General features: G+C 44.4%; 1 protein-coding gene across 3 annotated transcripts in view; it reads right to left on the bottom strand.

Annotated features, from left to right (window-relative positions):
* ets1 (v-ets avian erythroblastosis virus E26 oncogene homolog 1) overlaps window positions 1-21,688 on the bottom strand; it is an 85,889-nt gene that overhangs the window by 18,044 nt on the left and 46,157 nt on the right. For all 3 annotated transcript variants that reach the window (XM_048562172.2, XM_048562173.2, XM_048562174.2), the window contains 5 exons: window positions 14,543-14,662; window positions 13,136-13,336; window positions 11,261-11,347; window positions 10,685-10,927; window positions 5,933-6,193 (listed from right to left, as the gene is read on the bottom strand). In XM_048562172.2, the coding sequence (XP_048418129.1) occupies window positions 5,933-6,193; window positions 10,685-10,927; window positions 11,261-11,347; window positions 13,136-13,336; window positions 14,543-14,662 (912 nt within the window). The remainder of the gene's footprint in view (window positions 1-5,932; window positions 6,194-10,684; window positions 10,928-11,260; window positions 11,348-13,135; window positions 13,337-14,542; window positions 14,663-21,688) is intronic.

The raw sequence follows: 21,688 nt of genomic DNA, 5'->3' as shown, positions 1-21,688 counted from the left end.
GAACTATAGACATAACAACATTGGTAGATGGAATTTGATTTGTGTTTAATGTTGGCATTGGGCTATACCCACATGTGCTGACAGGACTGAAGTGAAAATTCTGTATTTCTTTCCCCCACTTTTTCAGCTGAAAACCAACTGCAGTTTTTTTTACTGCTACTGAGATTGGCTGGCTGCTTAAGGTTGAAACTGCCCTCAGCCTTGTGCTGCATTCACTAAACAGGCCAATGAATGATGTGAAAAAGTGCCTTCAGCCTCAACTCTAGCCAATGGCACCACCATAATTCAGATTACGAAAAAGAGAATCAGTCAAAAGTAAAGGGTAGATCTCCAAACCTAAAATATTTCTGCTAACTTCACGTCACCAGAAACTCTCAAGCCAGGGTCTTGGCCTCTGACTCATCTGAGACAATACTGCGTTCCATTTTATTACAGATAAGATCTGTGACTGTTAGTAGCAAAGTGAAACATGTAATTGCCTTGGATATCATTCATTGTGAAAGTGTCTCAATGGTTGCCATGCATTCAGTCAAGATGACAGGCGATCATTTTTGGACATTTATCTCAGTGGAGTGGCTTGATGGCTCTTAACAAAGGGAATCAGCTGGAACTGTTTAGGCACTTCTGACGGCTAGTTATTTCCAGGTTCAACACACCAGTATCAAGCCAAACCCACACTTGACCCCAAGAATGTGGCTTAACCACAGTTCAAAAGCAACACACTATATTACCAAGATAATAAAATGTGAGGCTGGATGAACACAGCAGGCCCAGCAGCATCTCAGGAGCACAAAAGCTGACGTTTCGGGCCTAGACATTTCATCAGAGAGTGGGATGGGGTGAGGGTTCTGGAATAAATAGGGAGAGAGGGGGAGGCGGACTGAAGATGGAGAGAAAAGAAGATAGGTGGAGAGGAGAGTATAGGTGGGGAGGTGGGGAGGGGATAGGCCAGCCCAGGGAAGACGGACAGGTCAAGGAGGTGGGATGAGGTTAGTAGGTAGGAGATGGAGGTGCGGCTTGGGGTGGGAGGAAGGGATGGGTGAGAGGAAGAACAGGTTAGGGAGGCAGAGACAGGTTGGACTGGTTTTGGGATACAGTGGGTGGAGGGGAAGAGCTGGGCTGGTTGTGTGGTGCAGTGGGGGGAGGGGACGAACTGGGCCGGTTTTGGGATGCGGTGGGGGAAGGGGAGATTTTGAAGCTGGCGAAGTCCACATTGATACCCTTGGGCTGCAGGGTTCCCAAGCGTTATATGAGTTGCTGTTCCTGCAACCTTAGTGTGGCATCATTGTGGCACTGCAGGGGGCCCATGATGGACATGTCATCTAAAGAATGGGAGGGGGAGTGGAAATGGTTTGCGACTGGGAGGTGCAGTTGTTTATTGCAAACCGAGCGGAGGTGTTCTGCAAAGCGGTTCCCAAGCCTCCGCTTGGTTTCCCCAATGTAGAGGAAGCCACACCGGGTACAGTGGATGCAGTATACCACATTGGCAGATGTGCAGGTGAACCTCTGCTTAATGTGGAATGTCATCTTGGGGCCTGGGATAGGGCTGAGGGAGGAGGTGTGGGGGCAAGTGTAGCATTTCCTGCGGTTGCAGGGGAAGGTGCCGGGTGTGGTGGGGTTGGAGGGCAGTGTGGAGCGAACAAGGGAGTCACGGAGAGAGTGGTCTCTCCGGAAAGCAGACAGGGGTGGGGATGGAAAAATGTCTTGGGTGGTGGGGTCGGATTGTAGATGGCGGAAGTGTCAGAGGATGATGCGTTGTATCCGGAGGTTGGTGGGGTGGTGTGCGAGAACGAGGGGGATCCTCTTTGGGCGGTTGTGGCAGGGGCCATCTGCAATCCGACCCCACCACCCAAGACATTTTTCCATCCCCACCCCTGTCTGCTTTCCGGAGAGACCACTCTCTCCGTGACTCCCTTGTTCGCTCCACACTGCCCTCCAACCCCACCACACCCGGCACCTTCCCCTGCAACCGCAGGAAATGCTACACTTGCCCCCACACCTCCTCCCTCAGCCCTATCCCAGGCCCCAAGATGACATTCCACATTAAGCAGAGGTTCACCTGCACATCTGCCAATGTGGTATACTGCATCCACTGTACCCGGTGTGGCTTCCTCTACATTGGGGAAACCAAGCGGAGGCTCGGGAACCGCTTTGCAGAACACCTCCGCTCGGTTTGCAATAAACAACTGCACCTCCCAGTCGCAAACCATTTCCACTCCCCCTCCCATTCTTTAGATGACATGTCCATCATGGGCCCCCTGCAGTGCCACAATGATGCCACACTAAGGTTGCAGGAACAGCAACTCATATAACGCTTGGGAACCCTGCAGCCCAAGGGTATCAATGTGGACTTCGCCAGCTTCAAAATCTCCCCTTCCCCCACCGCATCCCAAAACCGGCCCAGTTCGTCCCCTCCCCCCACTGCACCACACAACCAGCCCAGCTCTTCCCCTCCACCCACTGTATCCCAAAACCAGTCCAACCTGTCTCTGCCTCCCTAACCTGTTCTTCCTCTCACCCATCCCTTCCTCCCACCCCAAGCCGCACCTCCATCTCCTACCTACTAACCTCATCCCACCTCCTTGACCTGTCCGTCTTCCCTGGGCTGACCTATCCCCTCCCTACCTCCCCACCTATACTCTCCTCTCCACCTATCTTCTTTTCTCTCCATCTTCAGTCCGCCTCCCCCCTCTCCCTATTTATTCCAGAACCCTCATCCCATCCCCCTCTCTGATGAAGTGTCTAGGCCCGAAACGTCTGCTTTTGTGCTCCTGAGATGCTGCTGGGCCGGCTGTGTTCATCCAGCCTCACATTTTATTATCTTGGATTCTCCAGCATCTGCAGTTCCCATTATCACTCACACTATAGTACCAGTGTAATATCACCTTGCCCAACAGCAACCATCTTTTGGTGTCTTGAGTGTGATTGCTAATTTACGATCAGTGAGGATAGAACTGAAGGTCAGGAACAATGCATTAGTTAACAATGTCCTAGCTTTATTAAACTCAGGCTTCTTACAGCCAGAGCTATTCATCAGGTTGCTCCTCATCACAGCTCACTCAACATTAGGAACAAGGTGATAACTGATCCTGTGTATGTCCTTGAACATGAAATATGTTCTCAATCAGAAAATGAGTAAACTGAGATGGAACCTGCAGACATGTTCAGTGAATAGGAAAAGTAAGAAAAACAGGTAAATATAAGCATTAAACCGTTGCTGAACACCTCACTTAGAGTAAAGGCTCAGCGTGAGGCAATTTCCAAAGCCAATTGCAATTCTGTGTCTTTCACTTTCTTATTTAAAAAAAACACTTTATCAGTGTGATTTTATCAGTCCCCACAAGCTGACCTATTTCTACCAAAGGATTGAGGTTTCCATGGCAACCTAAGGAGCAGAAATAAACTTTGTTTTAATTGTTTCTTTGCAATACGTTTGCTAAAGTATTAAAATTTGTAATGTGCTAAACTAGACTGGGAAAATCCAAGTCAAAATGTCATAGTAGTCTTTGGTACTTGGAGCCACACAGGGTCCCAGCTCGATCTCTGCTCTCTCCTCATCTCTCATCTCTCATCTCTCCTCACCATGGCGCTAGCCACGGAAGATCAATAACAAGCAGTTATTACCAAGAGCCTAGATGTACATTAAATCTTCAACATTTGCTTCAACATTCAACTTCAAACGTTCAAAAGAATTGCATAGCATGTTTCAGAGCCCCAGGTAAAAGTTAAATTGTTAAATCAGGAGAGTTAAAAGGAGAAAACACCTTGCTGTTCAAAATAATCAGCTCAAGAATTTTTCAAGACAAGGGACGAACCAATTGCAAGCCACACATTAACTAATATGTATTATTTCTAAATGGATGGTTTAGTTTGCAGTTGCATGCTATTTTGAGGATGCTTTATAGCAACAGGAAAGAGGTCGCATTATTTGACCAGTTATCCTAAAAAGGAAAACTCAAGTCCCACCATTGTCATTTCAAAAATTGTTTTGAAAACGTATGGGTAAAAGTAAAATTGCATATAACGTTATTGGATTCTCCTAAATACTCAATTGTTTATTAACATTATTTTGGGACGGATACCCAACTTATGTATGACTCCAGTTGCACACTCATGTGGTTGATGCTAAACCGGGCTTTGAAGTGGCCTAGAAAGCCACAGCTGTATGAAACCACTTGCCAAGTGGCTCAAGAAGCAGACACACCACTACTCCTTTCTCAGAGCAACTAGGGATTGCCAGTGGTACAGAGAATGAATTTTAAAATGGTGTTGCCATCAATGGCAGTCAAAGATTCAACTATAATGTAAATTGGATCTGATGATCCACTTAAGGAAACACTTTCCCAGCACTTTGAATTAATTTGCTATTGCCACTTTTGCCTCCAGCCCAAGTGAGGATTCAGCTCAAGTACAGGCTTCCCAATTCTTGGCAGACATAGGCTGGGTGAATTAACAAGTGTTTGTCGTTTGTCTCCCACACAGTGGAACCTCCCCATACACACCTTGGTCAAATCCCAATATAGCTTTGTTAGATAATGTTAGCAAAATTAGAGAAGGTTCTTATTACTCACACAAAGCTGTCAGGCTAGTCAGCTAGACACAGGATTGAAAAACTTCATTCCCCAACTGATCTTGCCTTAACGCTGATCTGGAATTTGATAAAATCTGCAATCTAATGTGTGGATAGAGCCATGGAACCACTAAAATGTTTTAAAAACCCACCTGGTTCACTAGTGTCCTTTTTGGTCTGGCCTACATGTGACTCAAGACACACTGCCTCTGGACAAATAGGGCCAGGCAATAAATGCTGGTTTAGCCAGTGGCAAACAGATGGCATGTCTTTTTTTCAACAACACCCAAAGTTGAGAGGTTATAGACTCACCCCGAGCCTGATGTCTGGATTATCAATACTCTGTCCAATTTCCTGTAGAAACTAACCTCAGATTTCTTTTTAATTCTGTTCCCCGATCAGGGATGCAACGGCCTTGAGTTATTATCACTGGACTGTTAATCCAGAGACCCAGATAAGATGCCTGGGGAGCAGGGTTTGAATCCCAAAATGGCAGCTAGTGAATTTGAATTCAGTAAAAAAAAAGTCTGGAATTAAGAGAATAAAAGTAACCATGAGCCCATTGCCAATTGTCAAGAAAACCCATCTGGATCACTAATGTGCTTTAGAGAAGGAAATCGGTCCTCTATACCTGGTCTGGTCTTTATGTGACTCCAGACCGACAGCAATGTGGCTGACTCTTAGCTGTCCTCTGGGCAAATTAGGAATGGGTAATAAATGCTGTCCTGGCCAGCGACGCCCTCATCCTATAAATGAATAAAAAGAAAAGTTCCTCAACTCTACAAATGCTGGCATTGGCTCACTGGTAGTTCTGTTGCCTCTGAATCACAGATTTGAAGTCCCATTCCAGAGACTTGAGCTCAATGTCAAGACTGACCAACCCTTCAATGCAGCACTGAGAGAGCGCTACACTAATGGAGGTACCATCTCTTGAATGTAACACAAAACCATCTTCCCTTAAAGGTATTATTATTGGAAGAAATGCAAGGGAATTCTGACCAATTTCTAAGCTTCAACCAACACCCTGAAACACTCTGATACATTCATGACCTCATTGCTGATTGTGGGAAATTATTGTGCACAAATTGACTACTGCGCACCCTAATCTCAAAAGTGATTCACTTCACAAATGTTTAGGTGTGTCTTAAGGATGTGAAATATGCTATGTGAAGGCACGCATTTTATTTGTGAATTTGTGACAAATAGGCATCGACTTCCACTTTGCAAACATAAAGCAGGAGTGTTTTCTGAACCGTCATCTCAAACAAGATGCTTCTAAATTGATCGAACTATCCAGATTTGGGTTTGTTTTCTTAACTGCCGCCAGTGTACAAGCCCGTGGTGATAAAAGGCAGAACCTACCTGTGTATCCTGCCAGAGCAGCAGCAGGAATCACTGGCTTGTCTTTATTTAGGTCAGTTCGATCTCGCACGTAATCTTTGAATGTCCCTTTGGGCTTGTGATTGGGAAGATTGCTGGAGTAATCCTCAGAGTCGAAGCCATCGTAGGAGGGCACTCGCTGAAGGCTGTTGAATGAGGATTGGCTGCTCCAGGACTGAGTTAAGCGGTCACAACTGTCAAAACTATCAACACTCTCAAAGGAATCTTGGCCACCGAGTTTACCTGAGGGGTAAAACAAGGGAGCGAGAGGTCAACAGGCAGTTTGAGCATCTGCAAATGCAAATCTCATCTTCCAACTGAAAACAAAGATTTTAGATTGAAGAGGATTTCCCCCGCGATGTAGGTTTTCACACTGGTTTAAATTGGGGAGTTGGAAATCGTGAACTTAAACTGAAAGTTGCACCATACATGCAGGTCACAGCTGTGTTGATAACACATCCTGTGAACCTATATGTCAGGTTTTTGCTTGATTGAGTTGGCAGCTCGTATGGTACTCTATATTTGGGCAAATGTCATAGTTATGGTACAGAACAGGTTCATCCCAAAGATATTACAATGAAAAGTTTTTGTACGAGAAGAGAACTGCAAAAACTGCGCCTCTTTTGACGACAACGTAAGGAGATTCATAGAACAGGTCCTTTGGCCCAAAAAGTCCACATTGACCCTCAGAGCATCCTACTCAGACCCACCTCCCTCTTACCCACCTCATCTACACAGCCCTGAACACAATGCATAATTTAGCATGGCCAATCTACCTAACCTGCACAATCTGTCTGCAGTGTTCACATAATTAGGAAATTTCGATAAGATGAATTAGAAAAAGAAAACTGTTTGCTGGCCAGTGAACTGGTAACTCACAGGCATTTTAAAATCATTAGCAATAGAATAATGCAGAGCTTCAGCAAAGTTTTCTTTGGGTTGGGACAATGGGAAGCCCAATTGAAAAGCAGAACCGGTGGCGGCGAATAAAATCCAGGGTATCAGGAAGCACTTCCTTCACAGAAACGATTGTGGAAATTTGGAACTAATGCTCCGTCCAAAAGTTGACAAGTAGAAGGTGAGTTGAGAGTTTTTCACCGGGGATTAACAATCTTTTACCATTAGATGTGGGGAATTCAGGGTTACAGAAGCAAGGCAGCTCGATTCATATAAATCAAATGTTGTAACAAGCTTTAAGGGGTTTAATGGTTTACTGCTCTTCCTATTTTAAACACAGTGAAGTATTCATCAGGATACGGTTGGTCCCAGATAATCTCTATATACAATGACTTTAAAAGCAGTCAGTTTTTTTGGCACGGCTCCATGAAGTCAATGTTTCCAGTCGTGACTTGTTCTGCAGGAATAGTCACCACAGCAATTATTCATCTCATCTTCAGGCTCAAAGTCTCAGCTGTTACACTGGAGTCAGTTGACACGTTCCTTCACAGTCCCTGATAACAACTCCAAAGTATCCAGTTGGAACTAAACACCTATTCTCCACCAGCTTGCTGCAGCTTCTGTCTGCTTTCAGCTATAATTGTTCCCAGTTGTCAGCACAGGCTTTCAACTCAAGAGAAAAAAACCTGAAGTGGCAAGAAAAAGACATGCTGATCAGCAAAAATGACAAATGTAGCCCGGCACAAGCCTTTTGAGATTGGTATCACTCTCTAGTATCACAGGAACAATCCTGTTGCAAGTAAGAATTAGTCACAGAGCACAGTGTCACACCCAAGTATTATCAAGGTACTAATTTCCACAGCCAGTCTCCGTTTGCCTTACTGCCTCAGCCTCTCACTGTTTTACAGCTTCCATTAATCTGGGTCATCTTTTCAACAAGTTATTCACAGAGATTACTGAATTTTAGCAGCAAACATCAATTCCAAACTTAATCCATTTAACAAGCAAGTCTAGGGATATCCCATAGCTAGCATATGACAGTTCTGGCTGGATATCTTCCTGAGGGATATACCACGTGACCACCCACATAGAACAGCCTTGACTTTTAGTGACTTGAAAGACACTATAAAGAAGAATTCTGAAGAGGGTGCAGGAGCAGAGGAGATTGGATATTTTTGTGTACACAGATCATTGAAAGTGGCAGGATAGACAGAGAGAGTAATAAAGTAAATTACACAATATCCTTGGCTTTATTAATAGGGGGCGTGGAGTACAAAGCAAGGAGGTGATGCTGAACTATACAAGACACCTGTTAAACGTCAGCTGTGTACAGTTACGGGTGTCACATTATTGGAAATGCATTGGAGTCAATAGAGAAGCGATTTACAAGAATGGTTTCAGCAATGAGGAGCTTGGGTTATGAGGAGAGATTGAAGAAGTCTGGACTATTGACCTTGGACAGAAGTAGGCTAAGAGAAGATTAGATTGGGAGAAAATGCTCCCGCTTGTAAAATGAACAGGAATAGAAGGGTATTGATTGACACTGATCCTGCAAAAGAAGGAAGGCAATAGTGTAAGAAAATCATTTTCACTCAGTGAGTAATTATGGTGTGGCATGCACTGTCAGGAAATGTGATGGAGGCAGGTTTAATTGAAGCATTCAAAAGGTAATTGGTGGATTATTTGGATAAAAGTAACATCAAGGGTATAGGAGAAAGACCAAGGGATTGGAACTAGGTAAAGGCGTTCATTGGATGAGCCAGGGCTGATATAACAGGCTGAATGGCCTCCTTCTGCCATATTGCAATTCTTTCATTCTGTGACTCTGAATATTAAAACAGCTTTATTCTTTAAATGCTAATATCATTCAACAAAACATTAGATTTTACATAGAACATAGAGCATAGAACATTACAGCACAGTACAGGCCCTTCGGCCCTCGATGTTGTGCCGACATGTCATACCAATCTGAAGCCCATCTAATCTACACTATTCCATGTACGTCCATACGCTTGTCCAATGATGACTTAAATGTACTTAAAGTTGGCGAATCTACTACCGTTGCAGGCAAAGCGTTCCATTTCCTTACTACTCTCTGAGTAAAGAAACTACCTCTGACATCTGTCCTATATCTTTCACCCCTCAATTTAAAGCTATGCCCCCTAGTGCTTGCCGTTACCATCCTGGGAAAAAGGCTCTCCCTATCCACCCTATCTAACCCTCTGATTATTTTATATGTCTCAATTAAGTCACCTCTCAACCTTCTTCTCTCTAATGAAAACAGCCTCAAGTCCCTCAGCCTTTCCTCGTAAGACCTTCCCTCCATACCAGGCAACATCCTAGTAAATGTCCTCTGCAGTCTTTCCAAAGCTTCCACATCCTTCTTATAATGTGGTGACCAGAACTGTATGCAATACTCCAAGTGCGGCCGCACCAAAGTTTTGTACAGCTGCAGCATAGCCTCTTGGTTCCGGAACTCGATCCCTCTATTAATAAAAGCTAAAACACTGTATGCCTTCTTAACAGCCTTGTCAACCTGGGTGGCAACCAGTGTTTTTAGCATAATGGAACATTTATCAAAGGAGGATTATAAAATGTGTGACAATGAGCCGTAAAAGGAGATATTAGGTAAGGTGACCAGAAGCTTGATCAAAGAGGTAGTCTTGAATAAAAGTGTCCTAAAGGGGAAAGAAAACAGTGAGTTACATAAGGAAATGGAACCTGTTGTGAGTCAAGATAGGGGCAGCAGAGAAGACCATAAGACATAGGAGCAAAAATTAGGCCATTCAGCCCATCAAGTCTGCTTTGCCATGCAAACGTGGCTGAAGGGCTTGAAAAAAAAACTTATTCTCCCGCTTTCACTCTGTGGCCCTTGATCCCTCTGACAATCAAGAACTTATCTATCTCCATCTTAAATATGTTCAATGGCCTGGCCTCCACGGCCTTCTGTGGCAGTGAGTTCCGTAGATTCACCACCCTCTGGCTGAAGAATTTTCTCCTCATCTCTGATCTAAACGATCGACCCTTTACTCTAAGGCTATGCCCTCGGGTCCTAGTTTCTCCTACCAATGGGAGCATCTTCTCAACATCCACTTTGTCCATTCAGTTTGCAGCAAGTTTCAATTAGATCCCCCCCCAATCCTTCTGAACGTCATCAAGTATAGACCCGGAGTCCTCAAGCATTCCTCATATGTTAAGAGCGACTTCAAGATTACAGCGCAGAAATGTGGAAGACCAAACAGGGATGTGTGGGAACAGTCAGGTCTAGATGTAACAAAATCATTCATGAGGATTTCAGCAGCAGACAAACCGAGATAAGAGTAAAGTCAAGCAATGTTACAGAGGTGGAAAGATGGAATAAGAGGCTGGAAAAGACACAGAAAATGCTGGAAATTGGCGGATCTGGCAGTATCTGTGGAGAGAGAAGCAGATTTATAAATGTTGAGATTCCAGTGACTCTTCTTCAGTTTTAGATTTCCAGCATCTGCAGTTTTCATATGAGGTTGGAAAATCACCTCAGACTCAAATGTCTTATGAAGGTTGCAGACAGATGAATTCAAGTTTATAAATGGAAGTGGGAAGTGTCAAAGGAAGGGAAATCATTTTTGTTTTCTGGTTCTATAATAATTCTTTTTCTCAGAGGCCTTGCACTCAGCTGTGGTCAAAATATGAAACGTCACGTCGTGAAGATTGCAGGATAATTCTAGACAGTCAGCAACTCTGACTAAATTCAGCCTCTCCTCGAAGACATTGCAGTTCCAAAGTATTAGCCATAGGTCACTACTGCACTTCTGGTCACCTGGAACCTCGCTACCCAGCCCCATATTAACAACATACCTCGGCTAATGCGGCCCACGCACATGTTGTCAGGAGACACCACTTCCTGTTTGAGATAATACTCGGCCTGCAGTGACTCCACAGGAGCATCGCGAGTGATCACAGCCTGATAATCCGGTTCATACTTTAGAGACAGCAGTTCCTCTGAGCTGATAGGATGAAGGGTTTGGTAGGACTCTGTAATAAATCCTGGGTCGGAGTATTCAGATGGAGGAACACACTGTGCATGTTCACTGCCGTACCCTGTCAGGAGGAAGACTGAAATTAATGCACAGTAGTGAAACAAACAGTTTCTAAGAAGTAGAATCAAAATTGCAAGCTGGGAGGAGAATTGGTATCTTCAAAGAATGGTCCTCACATCAAAGTAGATTCTTGATTCTCACTGGTCCAAATTTGTACCAGTTCTAATGCACACTGCTCACAATTCATACCACTCCTGAATGACACTGCAAGCACCCCATGTCTAAGTCTGGACTCAATATGACGGGAGGAAGTCTTGTATCCCTGGGGCAGTTCATTCATTCCTGGTGCTACTGACCCTGGTCTAACTCTTCCAGAGGTTAAGCTCTAACTTACCCAAGGGATAGGTTGAAAAGAGGCTGTTTTCAGAGTAACTGGAAACCACGCCGTTTACCACGTAGGGCTTGATGTCTTCTTGGCATTCTGACAGAAATGAAATTCAACAATCAGCAAACAACATTCTTTAAAAAACAGCCTCTTTACACAGTAATCAATTTGAGACTGTCTTGAAGATGCTTGAGATGCATAATAGGACACTCTGCAATGTAGACATGTAATCTCTCAGTCATATACAACTTGGCTTAATGCAAAGGAAATCTCCCATTACACTATCCCCTCAGACACTTCCAGGACAGGGACAGCACAGGGTTAGATACAGAGTAAAGCTCGCTCTTCAATTGTGCAAATTCTGAGTGCTCCACTTTGTTGCTCAAGTGCCATATCAGCCACCTTCTGCCTGGTGAGTGAGATTATCAATTTAAATTTGGTACTGATTGTTTTCCCTTTGCTTATCTGTGATGCACTACATGACATACTTTGCATTAAAGATGCATTTCTGACGCACACATGATGAGTCAGGGGCACTTCCTAGCTGAGGCACACTCTGCTACGAACTGAGTTCACATTCTCCAATCACCCTCATATTGGATCTTCAGCAAGGCTGAAGACTGGAGTGAGCTACATCCCAGTCAAGACAATGTGGTAAAAGTATACAGAAGTGTGAAAGACTAGGTGAGGTTACATTAAGACCAGCATCCCGAAAGTGCTTTCACATGATCTTTATAGAACCTGTTATATAAGATGGAATGCAGCCGTTCAAAAAGTCACATCCTCAACAACTTTCGAGGACAATTAGGATTGGCAAAAAATACCTACACTCACTTCCCATGAAAGAATACAACAAAACACCAAGACATACAAGGCTATGAGCCAAACCCTGGACAAAATTAGGTGGTTGTTTTTGACTGGCAGACACAATGGTCTGAAGGGCCTTTTCTGTGTTGTAAACCTCTATGACTTTAAAATAATCCTTACTTTCCAACACTATCACAAAACCTTCAAATATTAGAAGCTGCACCATTAAACACATCAAATCAAATCTCATTACTGATATCTGCATCACTCCCAGCTTCATTAATGGCAAGTTCATGCATGTGTGTGCATATATGTCTGTTTAAACAGGTGTGTGCATATATGTGTGTATGTATGCGTGTATGTATGTGAATATGTGTCCGTACGTGCATACATGTCTGTACATGTTTCATGTTTACAGTGAGACAAATTAACCACTCAAATCAATAATACGTTCTTTGTCAAACTTTTAAGAATATTACTGCTCCCTAAGCAAGACCAGTTTCACATATACAGTAGTCTCTTTCTGAATATCACCAGGCAGACTGAGTGCACTGTTTGTCATCAGAACAGGGTACGCTTCTACCATCCTGCGGTCAGTGCAGCAGTCAGATATGAAAAGGGAAATTACTAGTTTTTTGAAAAGAAACACACAGCAAAGTCTTAATGTGCAAACACCGTCTTAAGTATAACTTGATTTATCTTTTAAGAAACTTAATAGGTAAAATGGGACCTGGGAAAAATAGTCATGAGATTGTGTACTCCTCACCATCAATAGTGTAGTTTTGTGACAAAGGGTTTTCTCGATCAGTGTCAATACAATGCACTCACTCTCTTTATGGCCAGCACGCACACACACTTGCAGCATTTGGTCGCCACCACTCAAAATACCTTAGAGGGATACTGCAAGTTGGTGGAGGGTCTCCAGTACAACAGGTAAATATCTAACTGATATGCAAAACACTACAATAGAACAATTCTGCACCCTCCCAGCATTTAAGTCAGAAAGCTGTTAAATATCTCATGGGCATGATCCAACAATAAGGAAGGAAAGGTCAATGCCATGAGCCTGTGGCTTACCTTTCTGAAGTTGCTCAAGATGTTCCCACAGGATGTCACCCACAAAGTCAGGGGCCAACTCCAGAAAGCTGTCCCTGCCCAGGGCACATAGAGTGGCTCCATTCATTCGCAACTGGTGGAAATCTACATTCTTCAAACTGAATTCATTCACAGCCCAGGTTAACCAGTGAGTCACATGCTCATCCATCCATTGTCGTGGGTCTGCAGGGAGACATAACAAACGCATGGTGTTTCTGTATCTGATTACAATCATTACGATTTTCAAAGTATAGGAGGGGTCACGGTGCAGCATGGCTTAGAGGGTTTCATAAAAGATTCTATTCAGGGTAGAGGTACAGACTTTCCAGGACTGACATAGAAGTTTCAAGAATTAACACTTAACTTCTGGACACTACTACATGATATTCATAAAAACTACCAAAAAGATTTTTTTTCTTTAAAAAGTGTGTGCTTTATTTTCATGTTCTTCCGTTTATTAAAAATATTGGGGGGTTGCAATTGGACAGGGTGACTGGGGACAAAGTAATCCTATGGAGTAAATGTCTCCTGATGGTGTCTAATTCCAGGCCTAGCAGCTGCAGTAGCGGACACACGAAACAAGCTGAGTTGATCTATCAATTAAGTGGAAGTATGTAGCTCACATCCTTCCAAACTAACTCTCCAGCCAAAGGTTGGTACTTACTAGTCTACATGTGGGTGGAAGTGGCTCATATACATGCAAAGTAGCCACTGGCTAGTTTGATTAGTTATTGTTTTAATTTTGGAGATTGATCAATTTTATATAAATCTCCTAAAATTGGTCACAACCAGCATGAAAGGGAAGCAAAGAAATCTAAAGTTTAAAAGTGTAATGTTGAGAAATGCAAGTTCATTTCCCTACTGATATCACTGAAGTCAGAAATGGTAAAGGATCAGAGCATGATTGGTTCCTTCATTTACCTTCAGCCCATATGCAATTTCACCCCCTTCCACTGAATCACATTGCTGAATCGAAATGTAGAACCAATAATTAGCTCAAATTTTTCATCCAAATCCAAAATTAACAAACGTCACTGTCAAATCCAAACAGGACTGAATTTAAACAAATGGTGCAACCAAGAATCATTCTACACTCAAATGATTTTCATGCACATTTATTTTGGAAATGTCTGAGCATTATTTAGTAAATGGCCCTGATGAGTTTGCAAAGTGCAGTGTTCCTCATGCAGTTCAATTTTGAGAAAGTTGAGTGCCATTTTTTGAGGTTAAATGTACAAAAAAATGAAATAGTAACAAAGTAAGGAGGGAAGTAAGCTTCTCTGACAATGAAGATTACATTTCTCCAGGTTATACCAGCATTTAGCTGAAGGATACCCAAGGTGAAAGTAGTATATGACAAGCACAATTGCAGCAAGTGGTAGTGTTTACCTTTTGGAATTCCCAGTCTTTGCTGTACCCTTGTGAATTCACTGAATGTGTCCTTAAGGGCTTGAGACATCATTTTGTTGCTGCTGGGTGTCAGCAAGGGTATATCTCCACATTCTAGATCTGAGTGGGATTCAGAAAATAGAAAGATGCTTGTTATACAAAAACTCAACATCCGGCAGTCACAACATTTACTTCTGGATCTGCGAATGGATTAACATATAGTGGGGTGATGTGTTATTTAGATATAGGATATGTCTGCAAAATTCAATGCCAAGCAATACGTTTTTGGATGTGAGGTTTCAAGTGTGGGAAGTACTAAAAATAAACATCTGGAATCTGAGTTATCATTGGCTTTAAACAGTCCATCAGCTCTCCCATTCACATAGCACCTTCAGATACAAGTGACTGTGGGCTTTGACTTCTGTTTAAACAAAGGTGAAACACCGCAGCTACTAGAAATTTGAAGTAAAAACATGCAGTAGGTCAGGCAGAAGTTCTTGAGAGACTTGAACACCCTTCCTCTCTCCCTGACCTGCTGAATCTTTCCAATATTTCTTGTTGTCATTGTCATTTCACAACATCTGCCCCAGCAGCCCTCTGCAACCTCAAACCAACCTCCCCTAAAGGAAGAGAGATAATGGGAACTGCAGATGCTGGAGAATTCCAAGATAATAAAATGTGAGGCTGGATGAACACAGCAGGCCAAGCAGCATCTCAGGAGCACAAAAGCTGACGTTTCCGGCCTAGACCCTTCATCAGAGAGGGGGATGGGGGGAGGGAACTGGAATAAATAGGGAGAGAGGGGGAGGCGGACCGAAGATGGAGAGTAAAGAAGATAGGTGGAGAGAGTGTAGGTGGGGAGGTAGGGAGGGGATAGGTCAGTCCAGGGAAGACGGACAGGTCAAGGAGGTGGGATGAGGTTAGTAGGTAGCTGGGGGTGCGGCTTGGGGTGGGAGGAAGGGATGGGTGAGAGGAAGAACCGGTTAGGGAGGCAGAGACAGGTTGGACTGGTTTTGGGATGCAGTGGGTGGGGGGGAAGAGCTGGGCTGGTTGTGTGGTGCAGTGGGGGGAGGGGATGAACTGGGCTGGTTTAGGGATGCAGTAGGGGAAGGGGAGATTTTGAAACTGGTGAAGTCCACATTGATACCATATGGCTGCAGGGTTCCCAGGCGGAATATGAGTTGCTGTTCCTGCAACCTTAGTGTGGCATCATTGTGGCAGTGCAGGAGGCCCATGATGGACATGTCATCAAGAGAATGGGAGGGGTAGTGGAAATGGTTTGCGACTGGGAGGTGCAGTTGTTTGTTGCGAACTGAGCGGAGGTGTTCTGCAAAGCGGTCCTCAAGCCTCCGCTTGGTTTCCCCAATGTAGAGGAAGCTGCACCGGGTACAGTGGATGCAGTATACCACATTGGCAGATGTGCAGGTGAACCTCTGCTTAATGTGGAATGTCATCTTGGGGCCTGGGATGGGGGTGAGGGAGGAGGTGTGGGGACAAGTGTAGCATTTCCTGCGGTTGCAGGGGAAGGTGCCGGGTGTGGTGGGGTTGGAGGGCAGTGTGGAGCGAACAAGGGAGTCACGGAGAGAGTGGTCTCTCCGGAAAGCAGACAGGGGAGGGGATGGAAAAATGTCTTGGGTGGTGGGGTCGGATTGTAAATGGCGGAAGTGTCGGAGGATAATGCGTTGTATCCGGAGGTTGGTAGGGTGGTGTGTGAGAACGAGGGGGATCCTCTTGGGGCGGTTGTGGCGGGGGCGGGGTGTGAGGGATGTGTCGCGGGAAATGTGGGAGACGCGGTCAAGGGCGTTCTCGATCACCGTGGGGGGAAAGTTGCGGTCCTTAAAGAACTTGGACATCTGGGATGTGCGGGAGTGGAATGTCTTATCGTGGGAGCAGATGCGGCGGAGGCGGAGGAATTGGGAATAGGGGATGGAATTTTTGCAGGAGGGTGGGTGGGAGGAGGTGTATTCTAGGTAGCTGTGGGAGTCGGTGGGCTTGAAATGGACATCAGTTACAAGCTGGTTGCCTGAGATGGAGACTGAGAGGTCCAGGAAGGTGAGGGATGTGCTGGAGATGGCCCAGGTGAACTGAAGGTTGGGGTGGAAGGTGTTGGTGAAGTGGATGAACTGTTCGAGCTCCTCTGGGGAGCAAGAGGCAGCGCCGATACCGTCATCAATGTACCGGAGGAAGAGGTGGGGTTTGGGGCCTGTGTAGGTGCGGAAGAGGGACTGTTCCACGTAACCTACAAAGAGGCAGGCATAGCTGGGGCCCATGCGGGTGCCCATGGCCACCCCCTTAGTCTGTAGGAAGTGGGAGGAGTCAAAAGAGAAGTTGTTGAGTGTGAGGACGAGTTCAGCTAGGCGGATGAGAGTGTCGGTGGAGGGGGCCTGGTCGGGCCTGCGGGACAGGAAGAAGCGGAGGGCCTTGAGGCCATCTCCATGCGGAATGCAGGTGTACAGGGACTGGACGTCCATGGTGAAGATGAGGTGTCCCCTAAAGGAACACAGCAGTGAAGGAAAGGAATTCAATGAGTGTCCTTTGCCATACATTTTCCAAGCAGTATTCTCCTGGTGATTACTTTTACATTCACTCATGGCAAATCATGGAATTACTCATGCTGATATGATACATATCTTTTGGCAGTCATATCTAAAGCACCAGAAAGCTCCAGACAGCTCAATAAACAAAGGCTGGATTAGAACTGGTAGTCCATTCAAACATGGGTGAGGAGACCAAATCAGGAGCAGTGCGGAAACATTGAACAGCGAGAAGCAGCATGCATCACACAGGAATCAAAAGATTGGAGAGAGATAGTAATTTATTGGAAGCTGACAAACCCTTGGTCTTATCAGAATTCAGCAAGAGGCCTCTATTAACACACAACGCCCACTTGTCATGCCTGAAACCAGGACTGCGAAAATAGAATGAAAATCAGAACTGAGCCATTCTGAAGTAACTCAGGTGATTTTGTTGCCCACGCTAATGCACCTTCTAATGCAGCCTCCACTTCAATAAAACCTCTGAAGAAGAGTTGCATTCAACTTGTACCATTAATTCTGTTTCTCTCTGCACGTGTGCTGTCAGAGCTGCTTAGCATTTCCAGTACTTTGTGCTTTTGTGCAGCTGACACCTTTTAGCAGGGTCTTGCTTGACTCAGTATACATACGATGTGGCCAGTAATGCAATGTTTGAAAGCGTATGAAGAGCACAGATAAATAATTCACGCTTGTCTATGTCTTTCCCGTCTGGGAATTACCATCAATGTGGGGGCGGAGACAAAAGTTTGAGTTCATAGTTAATATATTCTTTCAAAAGTTGTATTCAGTCTGTATTGACACTACTGGTGAGGCGTAACAAGTTCTAAATTCTGCAAATTAATTATTCCAAAACAATTAGTTGTTAATTAAAATTCCCACTTCACAATTGTCTCTTCAACAGATTAAAGCCCTGGCATTGACTGGCACTTGAGTGTGCCAATTATCTTTACAGTTGTTAGAGCTCTTTTGGTATATTCCATTCAGTGAGTTGTTATGGTTACACATGACAGACTGTGGTCAACCCCTCGTCTGTTAGCAAGTTTTATAGGCTGGAAATTATCATTAACCAGCAAACAATTTTAAGCTCACTGTAAAGGAAGGGGTTCTGAGAGGATCAAATGAGATGCCATCTTTCTACAGGACAATGGGCAAGGACAGAGCAGAAAGGGACAGGGCAGGAGATTAGAGAAGGAGTGATATGGATGGAGAGAAGATAAAAGGAAAAGAGGAGAAAGGATTAGGAGAAGACAAGGTCAGGATTTGCTGTACTGGGTGAAAGATCGGAGGAGGTGGAGAAGAAACCAAAAGCAACCTGCAAGATCAGAAGGGAAAGGAGATCAGAAAATGTAGATTCTCTCAGGATCAGTCACCGAAAAAATAAAAATTGTCCACTTTATCAGCAGATTGTGAATCTGTCTGGGATGATAAATGCTCCTTGCCAGTGATGCCCACATCCCAAATCTGATTGGAAAATGACTCTACATAGAAACTCAATGGCATCATTGAAAGGTGTTTACCCTCCGAATAGTCATTTGACATTTCTTTCACTGTGCCAACTTTACTCAGAAGCTGGGATCCAGGCACAAGTTCTACATTAAAACTGGGTGACTTTGTTATAATAAGGTTGGGTTTTACAGTCTATTGATTATCAGGTGTGAAGCCTAAGGTATTCCATTCTTTCAAAGTTTTGGCTCAGAAAATGATGCAGTTTGAGGCAGGGCAATGGTTCTGGATAATTGAAAAGACACTACAAAACTTGGCGGACATGAATCATAAATGATAGACCCCTCAACACCTTTCCTCTGTTATGTTGAAGTTTACATCACTGCATGGAATCACAACTTTTGAGATTATAGAACATAGAACATAGAACAGTACAGCACAGAACAGGCCCTTCAGCCCACAATGTTGTGCTGACCATTGATCCTCATGTATGCACCCTCAAATTTCTGTGACCATATGCATGTCCAGCAGTCTCTTAAATGTCCCCAATGACCTTGCTTCCACAATTGCTGCTGGCAACGCATTCCATGCTCTCACAACTCTCTGTGTAAAGAACCCGCCTCTGACATCTCCTCTATACTTTCCTCCAACCAGCTTAAAAATATGACCCCTCGTTTTAACCTTTTCTGCCCTGGGAAATAGTCTCTTGCTATCAAATCTATCTATGCCTCTCATTATCTTGTATACCTCACTTAGGTCCCCTCTCCGCCTCCTTTTCTCCAATGGAAAAAGTCCGAGCTCAGTCAACCTCTCTTCATAAGATAAGCCCTCCAGTCCAGGCAGCATCCTGGTAAACCTCCTCTGAACCCTCTCCAAAGCATCCACATCTTTCTAATAATAGGGCGACCAGAACTGGACGCAGTATTCTAAGTGCGGTCTAACCAAAGTTTTATAGAGCTGCAACAAGATCTCACGACTCTTAAACTCAATCCCCCTCTTAATGCAAGTCAAAACACCATATGCTTTCTTAACAATCCTGTCCACTTGGGTGGCCATTTTAAGGGATCTATGTATCTGCACACCAAGATCCCTCTGTTCCACCACACTGCCAAGAATCCTATCCTTAATCCTGTAGTCAGCTTTCAAATTCGACCTTCCAAAATGCATCACCTCGCATTTATCCAGGTTGAACTCCATCTGCCACCTCTCAGCCCATCTCTGCATTCTGTCAACGTCCCGCTGCAGCCTACAACAGCCCTCTATACTGTCAACGACACCTCCAACCTTCGTGTCATCTGCAAACTTGCTGACCCATCCTTCAATCCCCTCATCCAAGTCATTAATAAAAATTACAAACAGTAGAGGCCCAAGGACAGAGCCCTGTGGAACACCACTCACCACTGACTTCCAGGCAGAATATTTTCCTTCTACTACCACTCGCTGTCTTCTGTTGGCCAGCCAATTCTGTATCCAGACAGCTAAGTTCCCCTGTATCCCATTCCTCCTGACCTTCTGAATGAGCCTACCATGGGGAACTTTATCAAATGCCTTGCTGAAGTCCATATACACCACATCCACAGCTCAACCCTTATCAACTTTTCTAGTCACATCCTCAAAGAATTCGATAAGGTTTGTGAGGCATGACCTGCCCCTCACAAAGCCGTGTTGATTGCATTTAATCAAGCCATGCTCTTCCAGATGGTCATAAATCCTATCCCTCAGAATCCTTTCTAACACCTTGCAGACGACAGACGTGAAACTTACTGGGGATTTCCCTATTTCCTTTCTTGAAGACAGGAATTACATTTGCCTCTCTCCAGTCCTCAGGCATGACTCCAGTGGAGAGCTAGGATGCAAAGATCTTCGCGAGTGGCGAAGCAATTGCATTTCTTGTTTCCCAAAGCAGCTGAGGACAAATCTGGTCCAGGCTTGGCGACTTGTCAATCTTAATGTTTGACAAAATTTTCAGCACATCAGCTTCCTCTATCTCTATCCATTCCAGCATGCACACCTGCTCTTCAAAGGTTTAATTCACTACAAAGTTTGTTTCTTTCCTAAAGACAGAAGCAAAAAACTCATTTAGGGCTTCCCCTACCTCCTCAGACTCCACACACAAGTTCCCTATGCTATTCCTGATCGGCCCTATTCTTTCTTTGACCATTCTCTGATTCCTCAATGGAGAGATAGTACTACTGAGGGGCAGAATTGAAGGAGTGAGGGAAAGAAAGAGGGAGAAAGGGGACAAGAGAGAGGAAGAGAACAGCTAGGGAGGGATAGAGCGGGACTGAAGAGAGAGTTAGAAGTGGAGAGAAAAGACAGCCAGAAGGTGAGAGCGGAAGAAGGTAGACAAGAAGAGGTGGGAGGAGGAAAGAAAGGATGAAGACATAGGAGGAAGAGGGAGGAAAGGGGCAACAGATAAGGAGAGACTGAGGGACAGCAAGGGATCAAGACGAGAGATGGAAAGAAAGAGAGAACAAGGAGGGGATTAAGAATATGTCAATATTTTGCTAGCAAGAAGCATGCTTAATTTTAAATTTCCTCAAACAAGATGCCACTTTGAAACTGGTCAATGTTTACATAATAAACTTGCTTTAATGGTAGTTTATTTTTAAATGAGCAAACTAAAGAGGCATGGAACAGTTCCTTGCCTTCCCAAACCTCTCACTAATCCATCAGCATCAGCAAGTTGTACTGCTTTGTGTTGAGGCAATATTACAAGTTTGATTGAGTGTACAAAGGTCAGACTTACATTGATCAATCGTCTCACTCATAAAAGAATACAGCCAGATATGGAGTCAACAAGGTGTACAGCTGGATGAACACAGCAGGTCAAGCAGCTTCATCGGAGCAGGAAAGCTGACATTCCGCCCTAGACCCTTCTTCAGAAATCTGAAGATTCTGACCCTTCTGAAGAAGGCCCAGACGTCAGCTTTCCTGCTCCTATGGTGCTGCTTGGCCTGCTGTGTTCATCCAGCTCTACACCTTGTTATCTCAGATTCTCCAGCATCTGCAGTTCCTACTATCTCAGATGTGGAGTCAGGTTGCTGAGCAGCTCCACATTGTACAACTACAGGTCATTCAACATTCACCCTCAAAACAAAACATTTCACCAACTTGGCATAATTACACAGCAAGAAGACAGAAATTCTGGACAATCATAAGTTCTGCT

Source organism: Stegostoma tigrinum, chromosome 32 (genome assembly GCF_030684315.1).
Source record: "Stegostoma tigrinum isolate sSteTig4 chromosome 32, sSteTig4.hap1, whole genome shotgun sequence".
NCBI lineage: Eukaryota > Metazoa > Chordata > Chondrichthyes > Orectolobiformes > Stegostomatidae > Stegostoma > Stegostoma tigrinum.
This window is presented reverse-complemented; position numbering and strand designations above follow the sequence as displayed.